This window comes from Microtus ochrogaster, chromosome 5 (genome assembly GCF_000317375.1).
Source record: "Microtus ochrogaster isolate Prairie Vole_2 chromosome 5, MicOch1.0, whole genome shotgun sequence".
NCBI classification, from domain to species: Eukaryota; Metazoa; Chordata; class Mammalia; order Rodentia; family Cricetidae; genus Microtus; species Microtus ochrogaster.
In genome coordinates this window covers 34,326,310-34,345,275 of record NC_022012.1, presented here as the reverse complement: position 1 = coordinate 34,345,275, position 18,966 = coordinate 34,326,310, and the positions used below count along the sequence as shown (strand labels likewise).

General features: G+C 43.5%; 1 protein-coding gene across 1 annotated transcript; it reads right to left on the bottom strand.

Moving 5' to 3' along the window:
* Positions 1-11,513: 11,513 nt before the first annotated feature.
* Positions 11,514-12,736, bottom strand: LOC101996002 (28S ribosomal protein S2, mitochondrial). Its single transcript, XM_005347133.3, has one exon. The coding sequence runs from the start codon at positions 12,734-12,736 to the stop codon at positions 11,864-11,866; it is 873 nt and encodes a 290-aa protein (XP_005347190.1). The 3' UTR covers positions 11,514-11,863.
* Positions 12,737-18,966: the final 6,230 nt, after the last annotated feature.

Genomic DNA, 18,966 nt, shown 5'->3' with positions numbered 1-18,966 from the left:
AGTGTCGAGGCCAGCCTGAGCTACAAGAGCTAGTTCCAGGACAGGCTCCAAAGCTACAGAGAAACCCTGTCTCTGATAATCAACACACACACACACACACACACACACACACACGCACACACGCACACACGCACACACGCACACACGCACTCACACACGCACACACGCACGCACATATCAATAACAACCTTTTATGCAAGCTCTATCCTCACCCAGCCTTTTTTTTTTCTTTCAAAACTTTGTATTCTTAATATTGTTTCCATCACTGTTCACTCTGGGACATTTGGCCCTTGAGTTTCCTTTTCAAACCGTTATGAGCCTTCAGAGGTGGAGGGTTAGTGACTCTGTAGCAGGGAATGGAGAGTAATAATGAGTACTTTCTCAGGGCCCACATCCCTGCTTAGCTCTGAATGTGCAGTATGCTTCCGGCACCCAGGACATGGTTACATTGTTTCTATACCACAGATGGGGAGACTGAGTTTGGAGCATTAAATGAACCAGACGGCTAGCAAGTGCCCAACTTAAAGCCCTTGCCCTCAACCCGTACCTTGTTCTGTCCCTAGGGGATTCTCCCTAGCTGATGAACTGCTGGATTCAGGACAGCACTAGACTGGATGGACGGGGTCTACAAAGACTTTCTAGTGACTATTTTGGCATTAAAGCATCATAGACAAATGTTCTTTTTACTAGCCCTATCTAGAAGATTTCTCAGGGACTAGAAGAGTCCAGGTTTCTTCTTCCTTCCCTTTGAAGCACACATACCAGTGTGGATATGTACTTTCAACAGAGAGCTTCTCCATGCCCCCCCCCCCGAAGATGTGCTAGGTTGGGTCTCAGAAACAAAAGATTCTGAAGGAAGGCAGGACTTACCGTGAGGGGGATGCTGTTCGTGCAACGAGCAGTTCCACACTGGGGCTCTGACATGAGCCTTCCTTCAACTCCTGCAGCTGTGGAGGGCATTTAGTACCTGGAATTCTTGCCAAAGATCACACTTGGGGGTTGTCCCAGTTTCCCAGCTATCCTTCTCCAGGGCTCACTGTCAGTTCTAGCTCCTCATAGCCGGCCCCAGCACTGAGCTGTACTGAGCTCATTTGGTTCCTGCTATTTCTTCTCCGTGGCCCTGATTTGCTGGGGGCTCCTGCCACTTGCTCCTTCCCTGCCTTTCCTGTTTCTTTCCTGTTTCTTTGAGCTGTTTCTGTGCCAGGAGCCCCAGGACTGAGGTCCAGTCTGGGTGGAAGATTTTTCTCTGGCCTCTGCATGAATGCTTTCCCATTTCCAATGAAGAACTATTCTTCAGAGAATATTTCTCTGACCACATTGACTGGTCACCTTCCTGCCCTACTCACTTCTAGGCTTTTCACTTTTATTTTTATCATGGCAGTTCCAAGTCCTAAAATCTCCATCTTTCTTTCTTAATCTCCCTGTCCTTGTGGCACTTGCCCTGCTAGGATGCTAGATTCCTAAGATGCTCTATCTCCAGCTCCAAAAAGAGTTCCAGGGACACAGTGACCTCTCCGGACATATTTTAACTAGCCAAATGTGATTCCATGTCATTCTCCATATAGGCTGAGTGCATGGGCTATGCAATAAGATCATCGGAGTTAAAAATCCTACCAGTGGACAAGTGCCGTAGCCCCTCTGTGTCTCACCTCTCCTTCTCCAAAATGCGGAGAGCAAAAATTCGGCCTGCCTTGCAGGGAAGGTCAAGTGAGTCAGTGTATGAAGTGTGCAGAACCCCACAAGAGTATACTATTATTAGGGATATGTTGCATGACAGTCAGAGGCCAAAAATATCCCAAACAAAAACGGTTCATCTCAGAGTGGCCTAGTGCCACCTCTGTCCCCGTATTGTGTCTCGGGAAGAACTGGCCTCGTTTGTGTCCCTCCAGCGGTCAAACTCAGTTGATAGCAATAGAGACAGTGCCAGGCATTGGCTATTCCCTAAGAATAGAACTGCAAACTGCAAACCAGGCCACCAGTTACTTCTGGACACAAAACAACATCTCCCCAGGAAATCCTGTCTGTCGCTGGCATAATTTCTCTCACTAACTGATTATTTTGGTTCATCAAGACCTCTTTCGGTAGTGAAGGGAAAAGCTTAGGTAAATTTAGTTCACAGGAGTAGTACCGCCCAACAGCCAGGCGCAGTTGCTGATGGTTAAAACCCTGCAGTCGTCCGCTGCCAAAAGATAATATTTGATGCTTAGAGGCTTTTGTTAAATCCACAGAGGGCTTCCCACTGATCGAGCTGTTAGCATCTTTCTTGGGAAAGGTACATGTGGCTGTTCCCCACACTCTCTGTGCAGTTTTACAGTCCCCCCCAAGCCTTTCCCTTCCTGCCAGAGTTGGAATGAATATCTTCACCCCGCTCTGCACGCACATTTTGTCTTCGTTTCTCAAGCAGCTTGTGGCTCGATGCCTCTCTGATGTTGGTGGGTGCAGTTGTGTGGGGTCATGGATCTCTCTTATGTCTGTGTGCTCAGTCACTCACCACCCCTCACGCACGCTGTGCCAGACATGTTGGTCATGTGCTTCTTCAGACTCTGGCTCAGACGCATCTCTCTTCAGTAGGCATCCTTTTCATTCTTAAAACCGATGCCAGGGAGCCAGGCGTGGGGCCGCACGCCTTTAATCCCAGAACGCAGGAGGCAGAGGTAGGTGGAACTGAGTTTGAGGCCAGTGTGGTCTACAAAGGGAGTTCTAGGACAGCCTGGGCTGTTACACAGAGAAACCCTATCTCAAAAAACCAAACCCAACTAAACAAACAAACAGAAAACTAGGCACATTACTTAGTGGGGATTCTGAAATGCTAAAATAAATTAAGAAACTTCACGTTAGAGAACTTTAGCGATGTGATCAAGTCTTTGAATTATCATAGAACCCAGAAATCTGCACACTAGATTTTAGTTATGTCTCAGTTAGGGTCTCTATCGCTCCAATGAAACACCATGACCAAAATGCATGGGGGGAGGAAAGGGTTTATTCGGTTTACACTTTCAAGACACTATTCATCATTGAAAGAAGTCAGGACCGGAACTCAAACAGTGCAGGAACCTAAAGGCTGGAGCTGATGCAGAGGCCATGAAAGGATGCCACTTACTGGCTTGCTCCTCATGGCTTCCTCAGACTGCTTTCTTATAAAACTCAGGATCTCAAGCCCAGAGAGGCTCCACCCCAATGGGCTGGGTCTTCCCCCATTAATCACTAGTTAAGAAAATGCCTTACACCTGGACTTTATGGGTGCATTTCCTCAATTGAGCTTTCTTTCTTTCAGATAACTCTAGTTAGTGTATCATGGAGTAACACCGGCCTGCACAAGTTATGCCAATCTACCGTGTAACAAGCTTTCTTGCTGGCTGTCTTTGGGTTGCCAGCTCCCAAATAATGGCATAGAGACTTCTTATTAATTATGAAAGCTTGGCCATTAGCTTAGGGTTGTTCCGCTAGCTCTTATAACTTAAATTAACCTGCTTTTATTAATCTATGTTCTGCCACATGACTGGGCTACCTCTACGCTGGACAGTGTGTCTGAACTCTTCAGTGTTTCCCTGGCATCTTCTCACCTCTCTTCTTCCCAGAGTTCCCTCCATCCCTGGAAATTCCACCTATTCTCTCCTGCCTAGCTATTGGCCATTCAGCTCTTTCTTAAACCAATCACGGTGACACATTTTCACACAGTGTAAACAGATATTCCTCAACACTACCATGAGTGGAAACCCCCGCCCCCAAAGCCTGCCAAGGTTCGGAGTTCAGCAGGGCAATGTGTGCCGGTGTACTATAGACTTGGTGCTAGGTCATTTGGGAATGGTTTGACCCATTGATATTTTTATTAGCCACTGATTGGTTACAACCTATGTTCCTAAGTTAGGCTGTCAGCTTATACACTAATTAAGGCTACAGTTAGCTCTGAAGGACTAAGTGTGGAGGTAGCCTCAGGCCAAATTTGAAAGGAAAAAGGGAATTAAACAGATTAGGGATGACAGTAGAGAAGAGAGCTGGCATTCACCATGGCTGTGATGGGACACTTGCACATTCCAGAGAATAAGGCCTATAGTATCTGGCTGGAGCTCAGAGAAGATGCAAAAAGTAGTTCCATCTAAAACTTAAATGTTTGTGCAGGAGCCAGACTGTGCAAGGATTAGGCAGGCCAAAATAAGATATTTCGTCTTTATCCTTCCATAGTGGGAGGTTGTTCAAGGTTCTGAGTCAGGATATGATACAGACACGTAGTCTGGGAGGAGAGCCTGGCTGCTGTGTGGGGAATGGAGTAACACACTGGGAAACTAAAGGAAGAAAGGAAGTACCAGTTGGTAGGTTTGGCTGTATCATGTACTCAGTGATGGTGGGTTTGGTGACAGTGACAATGAGGATAGAGATGGTTGAAGAAAATGTGAATGCAAAAATCAACCAAACTATGTGAGAGATAATTAAAACTCATATGCTGTTTCAAAATTGTTTCTGCCCTTGTTTCTACCATTAGGGGCTCCTGGGACAGCAGCTGAACCTATACTGTTCCTAAACATGTTACCAGGAAGGATGCAGCAAACAGTGTCTTGTCTTGAGGTGTCTCCACTCATAAGACACACTTGGAATATGACTACTCAAGACAAAGCCAGCTCTCATGGGCTGACAGAGACAGCCTGTGTGTGTAAGCTGAATGGGGCCCACGGAATCTCTAGGATTCCTGAAGCTGAACTTTCATATGCTCTCCAGATGGTTAAGTACAGCCAATTAATATGGTTGTTTGTTGGGAGGTGAGAAGCCCTTGTCTTAATTGAAAATAAATATTAATCTGCTCATTTTTGCTGTTGACAGAAGTTTCTGTCTCGCCCAGTCCCACAGCCATTCAATCCCAAAGAAACACACAGAGGCCTACATTAATTATAAACGGGTTGGCCTTTTATCTCAGGCTTCTTATTAGCTAACTCTTACATATTAATCCACAGTTCTTGTCTGTGTTAGCTACGTGACATGGTACCTTTTATTAGTGAGGTATTCTCATCTTATTTTCTCTGGGTCTAGGTGACAACTGCAGACTAAGCCTTTCCTCTTCCCAGAATTCTCCTATTCTGGTTGCCCTGCCTATACTTCCCGCCGGGCTACTGACCACTCAGTATTTTATTAAACCAATACAAGTGACAAATCTTTGCAGGGTTGTCCCATGCAAATCTTTGCAAAGCATTTTCCCACAGTACTTCCCCCCCTTTTTTTCTTTTCAGAGCAAGAACTCTGAATCTAATCTCCTTTGTTCAATTTTTTTCCTGACCATTTGTCAGGGACCAGCCCTGAAATATATCATTTCTCATACCAGAGTGAAGTTGTGGGAATAAATGAAGCACAATTCACATGACAGTATCAGGAGGGAGTTTCAGGGATCATTCAAATTCTGAAATCACATAAGTTTATTTTCCAAACAGCTTTTGTATCAAGGTAAACTGAGGGGGGGCAGGCAACACAAACTTCATTAGCATTGTTTCCTAGGTAGCTGGGGGGGGAGGAGATGGAGGGATGACTTTGGTCACATATATACCAATTTTTTTGTGTCAGTGCCTATTTTGTCCTGGAGATTGAAAACACCTCTTCCCTAGGTAACCTCCTAATTTACCATAGAAGGAGCTGCATGACATTAGCATATTCTGGCCACTTGTTAGGATGGTGTCAGGTTGTCTCACTATCAAAGGCTAGGAGACCACTTCCTATGTGGAAGGTGCAAATTGTGCCTTGTAGGTTGCTCAGATTCTCTGACTGCCAGACAATGTGGAATATGGGACTTTGGTTCTTGGCCCCTACAAACATTATCCACAACAGCTTGTAACCAACACTCTAAACAAAGACAAACATCCATAATCCATTTTTTTAGGAAGTGAACATTGTTTTCTAAGATACTTCCTGATGATTGGGGGTGCTGATAATCTTATGGGCTGTTAGTTATCCATGAACACAATTTAAATGTTTGGTGGCAAGGCCTCTCAAAAGAGCTGCAAGGTTTTTGTAGTTAAAGCTGAGTGAGGAAGTCTCCCTTAAATGAGATGCACGTGCCTCTAGCAAACAGAGCCCACCTGAGAAAATACTGCTATCAAGAAGCCATACTTAACTCTGTTATTTTGTGTCTAGAATTATTTCTCAAGTTCTCTCAGGTTTTATGTGGATGTAGTTGCCCACATTGGCACCATTTATCTTAGACAGAAAAGGGGAAATGATGTGGGGTGTACTTCTGTATATGTGTTGTTTATTGGGTGATGAATAAAGCTGTTTTAGCCAATGGCTTAGAAGAGTAAAGACAGGCAGGAAATCTGAACAGAGATATAGAAAGAAACTAAGCAGAGTGAAGGATATGCCACGTAGCTGCCAAAGAAGACAGATGCTGAACAGAACCTTACCAGTAAGCCACACATAGATTAATATTCGTGCCAATACATAGATTAATAGAAATGGGTTAATTTAAGATATAAGAACTATCTTTGGCCAAATAGTGTTGTAATTAATATAGTTTCTATGTGATTTTTTTGGGTCTGAGTGGCTGGGAAGCAAAAGAGTAGTCTCCATCTACAGAATGGCACCCATATGTTTGGGGCTAACCCACATGGCCAGCCAACTACTTTGCATCTGGGTGCTTGTATGCCCACTCAGAATTAGGAGAAAAGTAGCTGAGAGCATGCCTGCTACTCAGCACCCCCACCTGGGAAAGCAGTTGGATTAGTCTGCTACGCAGAAAAGCATGGTGGATTCCTGCTGCCATATACAGAGACATTTCCAGACCGCACAGCGTGCTGCATGGCAGATTTAACTTTTACTCAGACTAAAAGGGGTTATGTGCTGCATGGTGTTTCTCACAGTTGAGATGGTGATCACAGCTCCCACCCAGCAGTCCCAGAGCTGGTGGTAGATGTGCCTCCACCATGCTGGACAGAGTGGAACAAACAGGCAGGGCCTTGGAGTTGGTCCTAGCCAACCCTGTTTAGCATTTAAAAGAAAAAGCCCTCCTGCTCAGAAAATTATAGGTATGCACACAATAAAGACAAATTCAGGTAGAAAAGACCTCTAAATGTGTCATGGTGTTGGATAAATGTACATAGAAGTAAATGGTTAAAAAAGTAAAGTCTTTAAAGAAACAGAGTATAGACAGTCATAGATTAAAGGAGATAATAAAATAAATATTAAAAAGTAATAGGGTAAAAACAAGCCATGTAAAGATGGAAAATACACAGAAAGTTTGAATTATGTATATTATTGTGTTTTCTTGGAATGTTTTTACTGGGAATGAGCTAAGTACAGAGAGACATTTCATTGTACAGGCTGCTGAGCTAAACCAACATATATACTTTAAAGGTATTTTGACTTCAAAATTTGGGTCTAAGAATGTGTTGCTTTGGAAAAGAGGTTCTGCTTTTGTTTCCACAGAGGATGAGAACCTGTGGATTCCTTCCAGACTAATGTGGTTTAATCAATCAAGACCCCCCTGAAAGGTCTCCAGGAATCCCAAAATTACTTTGCCCAACAAAAAGCAGGAAGCACTTTGGCGAGAACAATGCCCAAATTCCCTAAATATTGTTTATAAATGTTTGTTTACATATAAAGAGGTATATGATATAGAGATGAATACTTTGCATTGGTATGGATCTTGGTTTATTTATACAAATTTAAGGTCAACTTTGTTATATGTATATTTCTGCTCTTGATTAAGGTATTGTGTTTGTGCAAATCACTTAAAATGTAATGTATAATTAAGAAATAAAGGTTAATAGTCAAGCTTGTAGTCATGTTGTTAGATTTTCTAGATGTACAGAGATATACTTCAAATAGATAGATATTCTTCACAACTTTTGAAGACTAACAGAATGTGGCATTTAAAATGTTTCAAGAACTTAGGACTTTTCATAACAATGAGACACATCTGCTCCTGGCAGCACCAATCTATTTCAAGAGGAAGATGGGCATTGAAGAGGCTCTTTATGGAGTTTGTTTGGACATTTGGGCAAGAAACTGCTCTTGCCTGGACTGTTTGATGTTATGCTGTATAAAGTGGTCATGCATGACACACAGAAAAATGACTGCTAAAGTTGCTAAGAGAAGATGAAACAGTTCTTTGGGGTTCTTGCTTCATAAAAGAGTGTGCCAGAAATTCTTCAGGACACCAAAGAAAGTAACTGACAAACTGCCACTATAGGTGGAACTGTCTTTGAAATTTCCTGCTTCATGGAAAAGTCTACTGGATACTATGGACCTGTAGACTGAAGATGAATGCCCCAATGTTACAGAAGAACTTTGGGTGACTGTCCAGGCAGCAAGATGTTTCTGTCAATTCTAGAGTTTTGGAAGTTGCTTACAATATACTTCCTGTGGTAATAATATATCCTTCTGGAGTCTTTGATAGAGTTGAAGAAAGATAGTTATAATTATAAAAGATATATTAGATATAAAACTAGACTCATAAAGATAGGATAGATGAAAGTGTATTTTTCATAATTTGCCAAATGTAAATGGACTAAATAATGTAGCTGTAATTCTTGCTTGATAACTGCTTTGTTGTATGTAATCTTGCTATGTAAAAGTTAAAACATTTCTTTTATTTAGATAGAAAAGGAGGGGTGATGTGGGATTCCCCTCTGTATGCTGTAAATATGTTTTATTACCATTGGTTAATAAAGAAGCTGCTTTGGGCCTGTGGCAGCACAGAATAGAGCAAGGCAAGAATTCCAAACAGAGGTAGAGGAGAAAAGAAAAAGGTGTCAGGAAGATGCCATGTAGTTGCTGAAGGAGACAGACACACCAGAACCTTACCAGTAAACCACAAGCCTTATGGTAAAATATAAAATAATAGGAATGGGTTAATTTAAGATGGAAGAGTTAGCTAAAAAGCATGCCTAAGCTATTGACATATTTTTTTTAATATGAATAAGAAGCTTGAGGTAATAAGCCTATCAGTTTATAATTATTGTAGACCTATGTGTGTTTCTTTGGGACTATATGGTTGCAGGACTGAGTGGGACAGAAACCTCTGACATTTTGCTAGTGTAATCATTCACCTATTCATGAGATTTTTATTGAGAAAAAAATGATATTCAGAGTGTGTTGCACGATGTACATGATGACAGTAGGCGTAAGGTAAGGTTTAAGCCATATTTGAAGGCTAAAAAATAGTACATTTGAGATACAGTGTATCACATAGATTTCTTTTTTTAAATTATAGTAAAATATAGGTTAGGAATGTAGCTCAGTTGGTGGAGTGTTTACCTAGCATTCACAAATCTTCAGGTTTGATTTCCACATCACAGAAACTGGGCAGGATGATTCATTCCCACCATTCACAGCCATTTTTATTCACATATTGAATACGAGGACAACCTAGGCTAGACGAGACCCTGCCTCAAAAAGATTATGGTTAACAAAATACATAATGCATATGTGCAGTGTATATCACACAAACTATTCCACTTTAAGCTTTTAAAGGCATGCCATTCTGTGGCATTAAGCGCAACCACATTGCTGGGTGGCATTGTCACCCATTGCCACAGCATTTCCATATTCCCAGCTTTCCCTCTCCTCCAGCTCCTGACGACCACCGGATCCTCTCATTCGCTGTGGGAATACAGCTACTCTAGATACTTCATGTAAGGGGAACCATGTAATATTTGTGCCTCTGTGACAGACTCATGTCCCTTTGGGGATGTCCTCAAGGTTTGTCTCTGCTTTATCATGTGTTAGAATCACCTTCCTTATTAAGGCTAATAGTGTATGTGTATATGTATGTATGTATGTATGTATATATATATATATACTGTGTGCTAGATTTTATTTCTTCATTCATCTGTAAATGGACAGGTAGTTTGAATCTTTCTTTTGGCTCTTGACACAGCCTAGAGTCATCTGGGAAGAGGAACCTTAATTGAGAAAATGCCTCCATCCGATTAGCCTGTAGGCAAATCCGTGAGGGCATTTTCTTGGTTAAAGGTTGCTGTGGGAGGGCCCAGACGCTGTGGGTGGTGCTATCCCTGAACAGGTGGTCCTGAGGTGGTAAGAAAGCAGCTGAGTAAACTGTGAGGAACAAGCCAGTGAGACTCTCTCTTCCACAGCTTTTCTTTCAGTTTCTGACTCCAGGTTCCTGCTATGAGTTCCTGCCCTGACACCCCATCCACAGTGGATAGTGACATAGAAGTATAAGCCAAAATAAACCCTTTCTTCCATCAGTTGCATTTGCTCATGGAGTTTATGACAGCATCAAGCAGCAAACTAGGGCTCTGGTCTGTAACTAGAAGTAGAATTGCAGGACCACACACTAACACCTGGAGGAATGATCATATTGTTTGCCATAATGGCATCAGCATTTCACATCTGTGCTATCAACCCACAGGTTTCTTGTTTTTCCATTTCCTTGCTAATACATGTTACTTTATAGATTCTTTTTTGTGGGTGAGTCCTGTAGTTGAAACAGGGTTTTCTGTAACCCACAGTGACCCCAAACACTATAGTCCTGAGGATGGCTTTTTACTTCTGATATGCCTCTCTTTTTAACCTCTCAAGTACTGGGATGTTTTGTTTTCTGATAATAGCCATACTAGCATGTGTATTGCTGTACCTCCTTATAGCTCTGACTTGCATTTTCTTAAATACTAGAGGCAACATCTTTTCAGGTGCATATGTGCTATTTGCATGTTTTCCTTGAATCTGGTTGTTGTTGTGTGGTTTGTATTCCCCTTAAATGCATTCACACAAACTGTCTTAGTCTGTTCAGGCTGCAGTAACAATATACCACAAACCAGGTCACTTTCAAACGATAGAAATTTATTTCTCACAGGGCCAGAGGTTGATGCATCTAGTCAGATTTATTGTCTATTTTCTGGTTTGTAGATGGTGACTTGTTGGGTCCTCCCATGGCACAGATGGCAGGAGAGCTCTTTTGGCTTCTTTTATAAGGGTTACCAATTCCATCAGGAGCCTTTGCCTCGTAATTTTGTCACCACTGGCTCTGCTTTGTATTTGACTTGAATGCATCTTCCAAGAGTCTGTAATCTGAAAGCTTGTCCTTTAATGTGGCGATGTTGAGAGGTGGCAGAGCCTTGGAAGAGGTGGGTTTTGCTGGAATGTTGCTGTCGGAAGAGATGGAGGCATTTCTCATGAGACCCAGAATTGGTTCTCTCGATTGGGTGATTGTATCAGTCATATTTCTCTAGAGGAATATGAACAATATAATGCATATAATAGAAAGAAGAAATTTATTAGATTGCCTCACATGATCAGGGCCTCGAGAGTCCCATAATGGCCATCCTCAGGCTGGAGAGTGGAGAAAACCAGAAACTGCTGAGCCTAAGAAGCCAAAAGCCTCAGAAGAGGAGGGGCCAATGGTGCAGCCTGTCCTGGAGCTCTTTGCAGTATGGGCTGATATGGGGAAGAGGCTGGTGCCTGACCATCTGCCATGACGTCCCTAGCAGAGCTGACATGATGCTTATGCAGATTCCACTTGAGCCTCCATGACTGTCAGCTACATAGTCTGTTTTATTTTTTATTTATTTATTTTTTTTTGACAGAGAATGAAGTATTAATTTTAATTGAAAACCCACCTGATACACACCCAAAGTGGAAGCAAGGGCTTCTTGACAAGAGAGAAACAGTGCCTTCCATTTGGCTAGCTATGTCCAAGTCTTAGTGGATGCCAAAGGCCACATGGATATGTACTTTACTTGAGTTTGCTCCCAGAAAAAAGGCAGACCAGGTTTAACTCAGGATGATCGGACTCTGGGGTGGCCAGATCTGGGAATATAGGACTCTGATGCTGAGGATGGGGAATGATGATACAGGCAGGGTTGGACAGGAGTTTCCTGCTCAGAACAGGCTTGGCTGTCTAGTGTGGGAGCAGAGGTTCCCGTCATGGGGAATGGCTTTTATCAGGTGCAGATGTTTCACTGCCCTCAGACCCCCTGGAACTCTGCAGCCGATGCAGCGCCTCCATCTGCCTCCTCTTTTCCTTGGCCCTGTTGATGGTTGTCCGGAAAAGCTTGCAGAAGAGCTGGATAGCTTGGGGCGAGTCATCGTTGCCAGGGATAGGGTAAGTGATGAGGCACGGGTTGCAGTTGGTGTCCACAATGCCCACCGTGGGGATGTTCATCTTGGCAGCATCCCTCACAGCCACATGGGACTCAAAGACATTGTTGAGCGTGTGCAGGAAGATGATGAGGTCCGGCAGGCGGACTGTGGGCCCAAAGAGGAGGTGTGCGTTCGTCAGCAGACCACCCTTGAAGTAGCGCGTGTGGGCGTACTCTCCGCAGTCCTGGGCTGTCTTCTCGATCAAGTGAGAGAACTGCCGATTCCTGCTCACGAACAGGATGATGCCCTTGCGGTAGGCCACGTGAGCAGTGAAGTTCAAGGCCAGCTGTAGGTTCAAGGCTGTCTGTTCCAGGTCGATGATGTCTTGACCCAGGCGGTTCCCAAAGATGTATGGTTCCATAAACCTATGCCGGCAACCGGCTTTATGGCCCAGGTGTACTCGGGCCTCGAAGAGGCTCTTCACAGAAAACAGCTCCTTGACATTGAAGAAGTCCGAATGTTGCAGGGGCACATCTAGGATCCTGCTCTGGAGATCGTCGTCGTCCTGGGGCTCGCTGACCACGGGGACTTGAGCTCCCGACACTGTCCTACCATTCAGTCCCGCCGGGCCCGGGGTCGCCTTCTGCAGGAAACTTGGCCGGCGCCACACACCTGCACACAGCAGTCGGGTCAGCACGGCCGGAGAAGGCGCCATGGTTGGCGCGTGGACAGAAACGCTCTACATAGTCTGTTTTAAAACATGTGACTTAACGTCAGCATTTTCTTAAAACAATGGTCAGCAAACCATTCCACCACACACACCTACTGCACAAAGGCTTCAGGCTGGAGGTTAGGTTTTACTTTGAATTTTGGGGCGACACACTCACAGATTCACGACACAATGGAAGCCAAACTGGCTTATGCAGCAACAATTTGGTTTAAGCGTCTGCATTGGCTGCAGCTTGCAGTTCCAGCATCCGGCAACACTTCACTTCATATAACAGGAGTGTTCTGATGGGCTGAGCAGCAGAACACAGCCTCAGAGACAGAGAAAGGCAGAAAAAAGGCAGAAACAGAACAGAAAGCAGATTAGTCATTTCAAAGTTACTTTCCCTGTAAAGCAGGAACAGGGAAGAGAAAACAAGAAGAGAAACTGTGGAGTGATTAGATTTGTAAGGATTAAAGGATGAGTTCTCATTTCATGCCAATGGATGCTGACTGCCTTGGGAGTTTTGGTTGATTTCTTCTTCTCGAGCTCAGATAAGAACATTGGTTAGGTCCGAAGACATGGACTGTTAAAATGGCTGATTCCAGTTTAGTTTTTGGCTTCTCTTACTCTGAAACAATGGTCTTTTGTAATTTCTATTTAACATAAGTAGCTCTTTTATTTAACGTAATATACTCAGAACTAAAGTTTTATGGGGAGTAAAGACATTGGGAAAGGGGGTGAGGCCTGGGAGTATGGGGTGTGTGTAGGAGTGTCCCTTATTGCCCATAGTGTAACAGGTCCCCAGATCTTAGCATAAGTGACAACATGTTAGAGGGACCATTCTGACCTTAAAACCCAGCATGTAGTCAACAACACTTGCCAAAATGGGAACAAAGGCCAAAGACCTGGGTCATGGTTCCAGTATCCAGGAAAATCTCTTAATTTTTGGCTTCTGTAATGCTGCTTCTAGCTAAAGGGTGCCAACCAGGATGTGGTGCTTGTTGTTAAAGACAAAGAACTGTGAAGATTGGGGTAGTGATATGGGCAAGTTCCCCATGTAGCCGTTGGTTGGCGATAAAGAATTTTCTGATTTAAGAATGTCCATGTATGTTCTCTGGTGGACTTACACCATAACAAAAGACCAGTGCTGGTATTACACCTGGGGAATCTGAGGTCACCTGGGAGTTTTGTGCTTTCTGGGAGACAGACATAAACAGGATGAGAGATATAATGAGGTAAGCCTTGTGTTCTCTAAGTATATGTGGCAGCAAGTCTGTGAGTGTTGGAAGGAAGAGAGGGTCTTTCTAGAAGAAGGCAGAATTCTGAGGGACACCAGGTCAGGGTGGTTTTATGTAGACCTAGGTAAGGCTTCCTACTTTTTTTTTTTTTCAAGAGAAGCCTGAAAAAATGCAGAGGCTAGCTTTATCCAGGGTCAACTTCACCCAAGAAGAAAGTTCCAGCAGCCCAAATCTCAAGCCAATCACTAAGCTCCAGACAAACAGAACTTTCTGTGAACAGGTCTGAGTCACAGTCCCACAGGGTCAGCCTCACCCAAATTATATAGAGAAAAGGGGGACGGCTTCCAGGAAGAAAATGAAACCCTTGTATGCAGAAGACAGAATATGTGTGCTGGAAACTCAGAAGAGTAGAAAGCCTCGAGACCCAGTTCTAAACGCTGCAGCTGTTCCGTCTTTGAGAAGTTACACCACACATTCACTGATTCTGCTTCTTCACTAAGTTGAAAACTCCACAGGAAGTGGACAGTGCAGCCACGGCCACACAGCAGCTGTGTGCATGGCTTCCCAGTGCCTTCATGAATGAGGAGGCTCGCGCAGGTGAGAAAGTAGGCAGAGCTCGTTCTAATTCAAGAGCTCAGTTTCACTCAACAGGGCAGCAATTCCATAGCAAATTGTTGACCTTCAGAGAAGCTCATTGGGGCAAATGATCCAGATGTTTCCAATAGAAACTGGAAATCTGGAATTTTATATGCATCTCTCCCCACTTCTTTTTTTCTATTTTTAAAACTCTTTTTAATTTATTCTTTGTGTCTTTCACATCATGCATCTCGATCCCATTCATCTCTCCCTCTTTTGGTATTCACCCTCTGACATTGCACCCTCCCTGACAAAATAAAGTGAAATAAGATTTAAGAGAAAAAAAAAAAAAGGAAAAAAATTTCCTCATAGAAGCTGTAGAAGGACACAGTGAGTCACACAGTAAGTTCTTTTGTTCATAAATCTTTACTTGCCAGTGTTCATTGCAAAGAGTTATTGGTTTGATTTGAGGCCTCTGGTTTCTGCTACACTATTGATGCTGGGCCCTCTGATATGGGGGGTCCTTTATGCTGTGAATATGTGTTGCTTTTGTTGGTTGATGAATAAAACTTCTTTGGCCTATGGCAGGGCAGAATATAGCTGGGTGGGAAATCCAAGCAGAGATACAGGGTGAAAGAAGGCAGGGTCGAGAGAGATGTCAGGGAGCCTCCAGAGCAGCAAGATGCACTAGAGAACAGGAAATGCTACTAAGCCACATGGTGATACACAGATTATTAGAAATGAGTTAGTTCATATGTAAGAGCTAGCCAGTAATAAGCCTGAGCCAAGCAATTATAATTAAAATTAAGCCGCTGAATGATTATTTTATAAGTGGCTGTGGGGGCCAGCAGGTGGGAGAGAAATGGATCCAGTGGGACTGTAAGGGACAGAGAAAAGCCAAGTATCCTGTTGTTATCCTCAGGGTCAGCTCCCCCAACTTCCACATGTGGGGAGGGTGGGAGTTGGGGGGGACATCTCCCCCTTGCCCACACCACCATATGGCAGATGAATCTTCCCACTTCTTTAAAGAAAAGGCTTTGGGAGTTTCTTATTTACATGGGAGTGTGTGTCTGGGTGCATCGTATGGAAGTCAAAGGGCATCTTGCTTGGGTCAGTTCCCTCCGTTCACCATGTGAGTCTTGAGGCTTGAACTCAAATTGTTAGGCTTGGTAGCAGGCCCCTTTATCTACTAAGCCAATTTACCAGTCTGTGAATTTTTTTTTAACACTGGAAGCTGCTTCAATTTTTAGAACTAAAACCAACTAACCAAACCCCAAAACATTGTGTGAACCAAGAAAAGCACATATATGGTCCATGTTCATCCTGTGAACTCATCTACCAGCTGGAGGCCTTGGATTCAGCGCTCCTTCTAAGAATTTGAGCCTAGAGGTCTTGTTGGCCCCCTCTCTTAGTTCTGCTTTCTGTCTCCTTTCTTATCCCTTCTTCATACTGGAACTGGATGGTTACTGTAGGGTGAGGGAGTTGGATCTACCCTCAGCTGTGCGGAGCTGGCCAACTTGCTGCAATCATTAGGACGTTTCTCCACCTTTGTAAATGAGAGGTGAGGAACTCCATGGTCTATTAATGTCCCATCAGCACTGTCGTTTTGCACTCTAGAATTTTAAGACTTCAACCCTGGGTATAGAAGCACTTGCCTGTAATTCCAGGTCTAGGGAGGCTGAAGCAGAGGTTAGCAAGTATGGGGCCAGCCTAGGCTGCACAGTTAGACTCTGCCTCAAAAGCAAACCACCTTCCAGAGACATAGAACAGGAAGATGAGAGTCTTTGTTAAAGGATGGAAAATTTATTCCCAGCTGGTTGACCATGGAGTGCTTCAACTAAGAAATGGCCCCGAGGAAAGTATACTGCTTGCACGGGTAGAGATTTTGAAGGGAGTAGGGAAAATAGAAATGGAAAATTTAAATATAATTACCATATTTTGAAAAATTACCATGTTTTTGGCACCACGCTATTTTCCTTATACATATTATTTTCCTCCGTTCTCACAATTCTGAAATATAAAGCCTTACCCCGATTTCACAGTACAGAAACATTTATAGAAAGATGAAATTTCTTCTTGAATTTCATCCAATTTGTTTGTGAAAGAATCGCAATGCCAACCTAGACATTCTAATTCCAGAGCCCAGGCTCTTACCACAGAGTGGAGGGAACAGGAGGAGGAAGAGAGGGAGGTGGGGGAGCATCAGCTACTTTACAGGTGCTAGATTTGCCTGTTAGTGCATCTTCCATTCCTTGGGTATTGTGCTAGGCAATTTGAGAAACATAAAATGAATGCCAACAGGGGTTTTAATTTGGGGAGATAATTTACTGGGAAAAAAACTAGACATATTTAAAAATCACTGTGGCCAATTGCTTCTCAAGAGATATACAAGAGCCAACAAAACCTTTGAGATGTGGTTGTGACATCTCATCAAGAGGCAGAGTTTTCCCCTTCACTGGACTCCAGGTTTGTTTTGTGAGTTGCTTTGGTCAACAGAGAGCCATAGATGTGATATTATGTGACCTTTGGGTCTAATCCTTTAAGAGGTTTGTTGTCATATTTTTTATAACAGGGGATCATGTAGCTAGGCTGTCCTTGAACTCCCTCTATATTCATCTGAGTGTATCTTGAAATCCTGGTTTCCCTGCCTCCGCCTCCCAAGTAAGAGGTCTTTCAGTTATTTTTCTTCTCTCTTAGAAGCCAACCACATCGACACAGACATCAGCTTCAGCCAAACTCAAACTAGCCCAGCCTCTTCAGTTGGGACACATAAGATGTGAACAGATTATTTTGGTCCCCTTGTCCAAGACAAGTTGGACCCTATCACCAATATGGTCACCAGGAAACAACAACAACAACAAAACAAAACAAAACTGTCCCTGAAGATATATGCCTGAATTTCAGGATATATTTATGTTACCTATTACTACTCCTCCTTGTTAGTAAGCATATAGTTTTTCAGAAGGCAAGAATCAGATACCTCAGAGGAGAAAACTGCCGAGAATGAGTAAGAGAGGTCAATGTGGGAACCAGGGGTCACGCCAAGCTTCAACAGTTCCCCTTTAGCAAATATCTTGAAAGGAATTTTGTCTGCTGGGAGCAAGGCCCTGCCCCTCTCGCTGCGTGGAGAAGCTTTACTTGCTCTTGATATCTTTGCTGCTTCTTGCCCCTCATCTACTTACTAGTCTGGTTCTGATATTTGCTTTACCTCTCTCTGGGTCTATGGTACTTGGGAGTAAGGAGCACTAAGTTTCAAGCCAGTCAGGCATGAGTTGGTATTCCAGTGACATTTCTGACTTGTTTTATGACACTGGACCTCTGGGACCTCTGAGCCTGGATGTTTTCATCTAGTAAAACAATGGCATCATCACCTATCCCATGGGGCTGCTGGTGCCTCATTCACTCTACATAGATGCTACACCTTGTTGGCCTCAATAAATGCTAAGTCCCATGTCCCATGTAATAGGGACCATGGTTTTTCTGTTCTCTGTATCCCTAGATCTGTCAGTTAGTACTTAACCATAAACACACAATAATCGAGTCTAGTTGTGTTCTCCAAGTCCACTTTGGCCTGTATGAGGTATTTGGATGAGTGATTTCCGATACCCTTGGTTTTTTGTTTTTGTTTATTAAAACAAAAGATTTTCAGGGAAGGTGAGTTCTGAGTTAGTTTTTGAAAGATAAAATAGAGACAGTCTAATCTGTAGAACGTTCGAAATAAGACAGAATTGCTGTGTTATGTCGACTAGCAGGAAAACATAGTGGCGATTCCTACTCTAGGAAGCCGTTGATATTTCACACAGAAGAATGACATCATAAGTTCTGATCTTTCGTGACTTATTGGTGACAGGGGAGGTGTGCGCTGAACAAAGGGAGAGACTTGGGACAGAAGGAAGAGTAGGAAGCTATTGTAATAATTTGAGTGAGAGAAGGTAAGAACTTGATCAGGATAAGGGTGCTCAGGCTGCAAAGATGTCAGAACTGGGAGACAATTGTAGAGCAGGAGAGGCAGGGCTCAGTGGCTTCTCCATGCTGGGATGACAAAGAGGAAAGACCCAAAGATAGTATCACGGGCTGAGATGTGCCACAGGTTTGGGGTTGTTAGGATAAGGGGACTTTATGCTAGCTGTGGAGTCAATGCTTAAAAATCCACTTTTCCTGCATTCAGCAGTTTCTGGGCTCAGAAGAAAGATTAATATGAAAGCTACTGGTTCTGCAGAATTCACACCAATAGGTCCTGACCCCAGAGAAACCACAGCATGGAAGGTGCTGAACAAGTCTTTGCAAAATGATCTCCCTCTCCCCGAAGCAGGAAGACAAGAGAGAGCCTAAAACTGCCTCAACGCTTCACTGGGGGTGGCTGCTCTCAGGGGTGCTGAAGGGCTGTGATGATTTCCCAGAATGAGTCAGAGCTCCCTGCAT

What these genes read in the sequence shown, in the direction of transcription:
- LOC101996002 (XM_005347133.3), bottom strand. Translation starts at nt 12,736, where the DNA reads ATGGCGCCTTCTCCGGCCGTGCTGACCCGACTGCTGTGTGCAGGTGTG.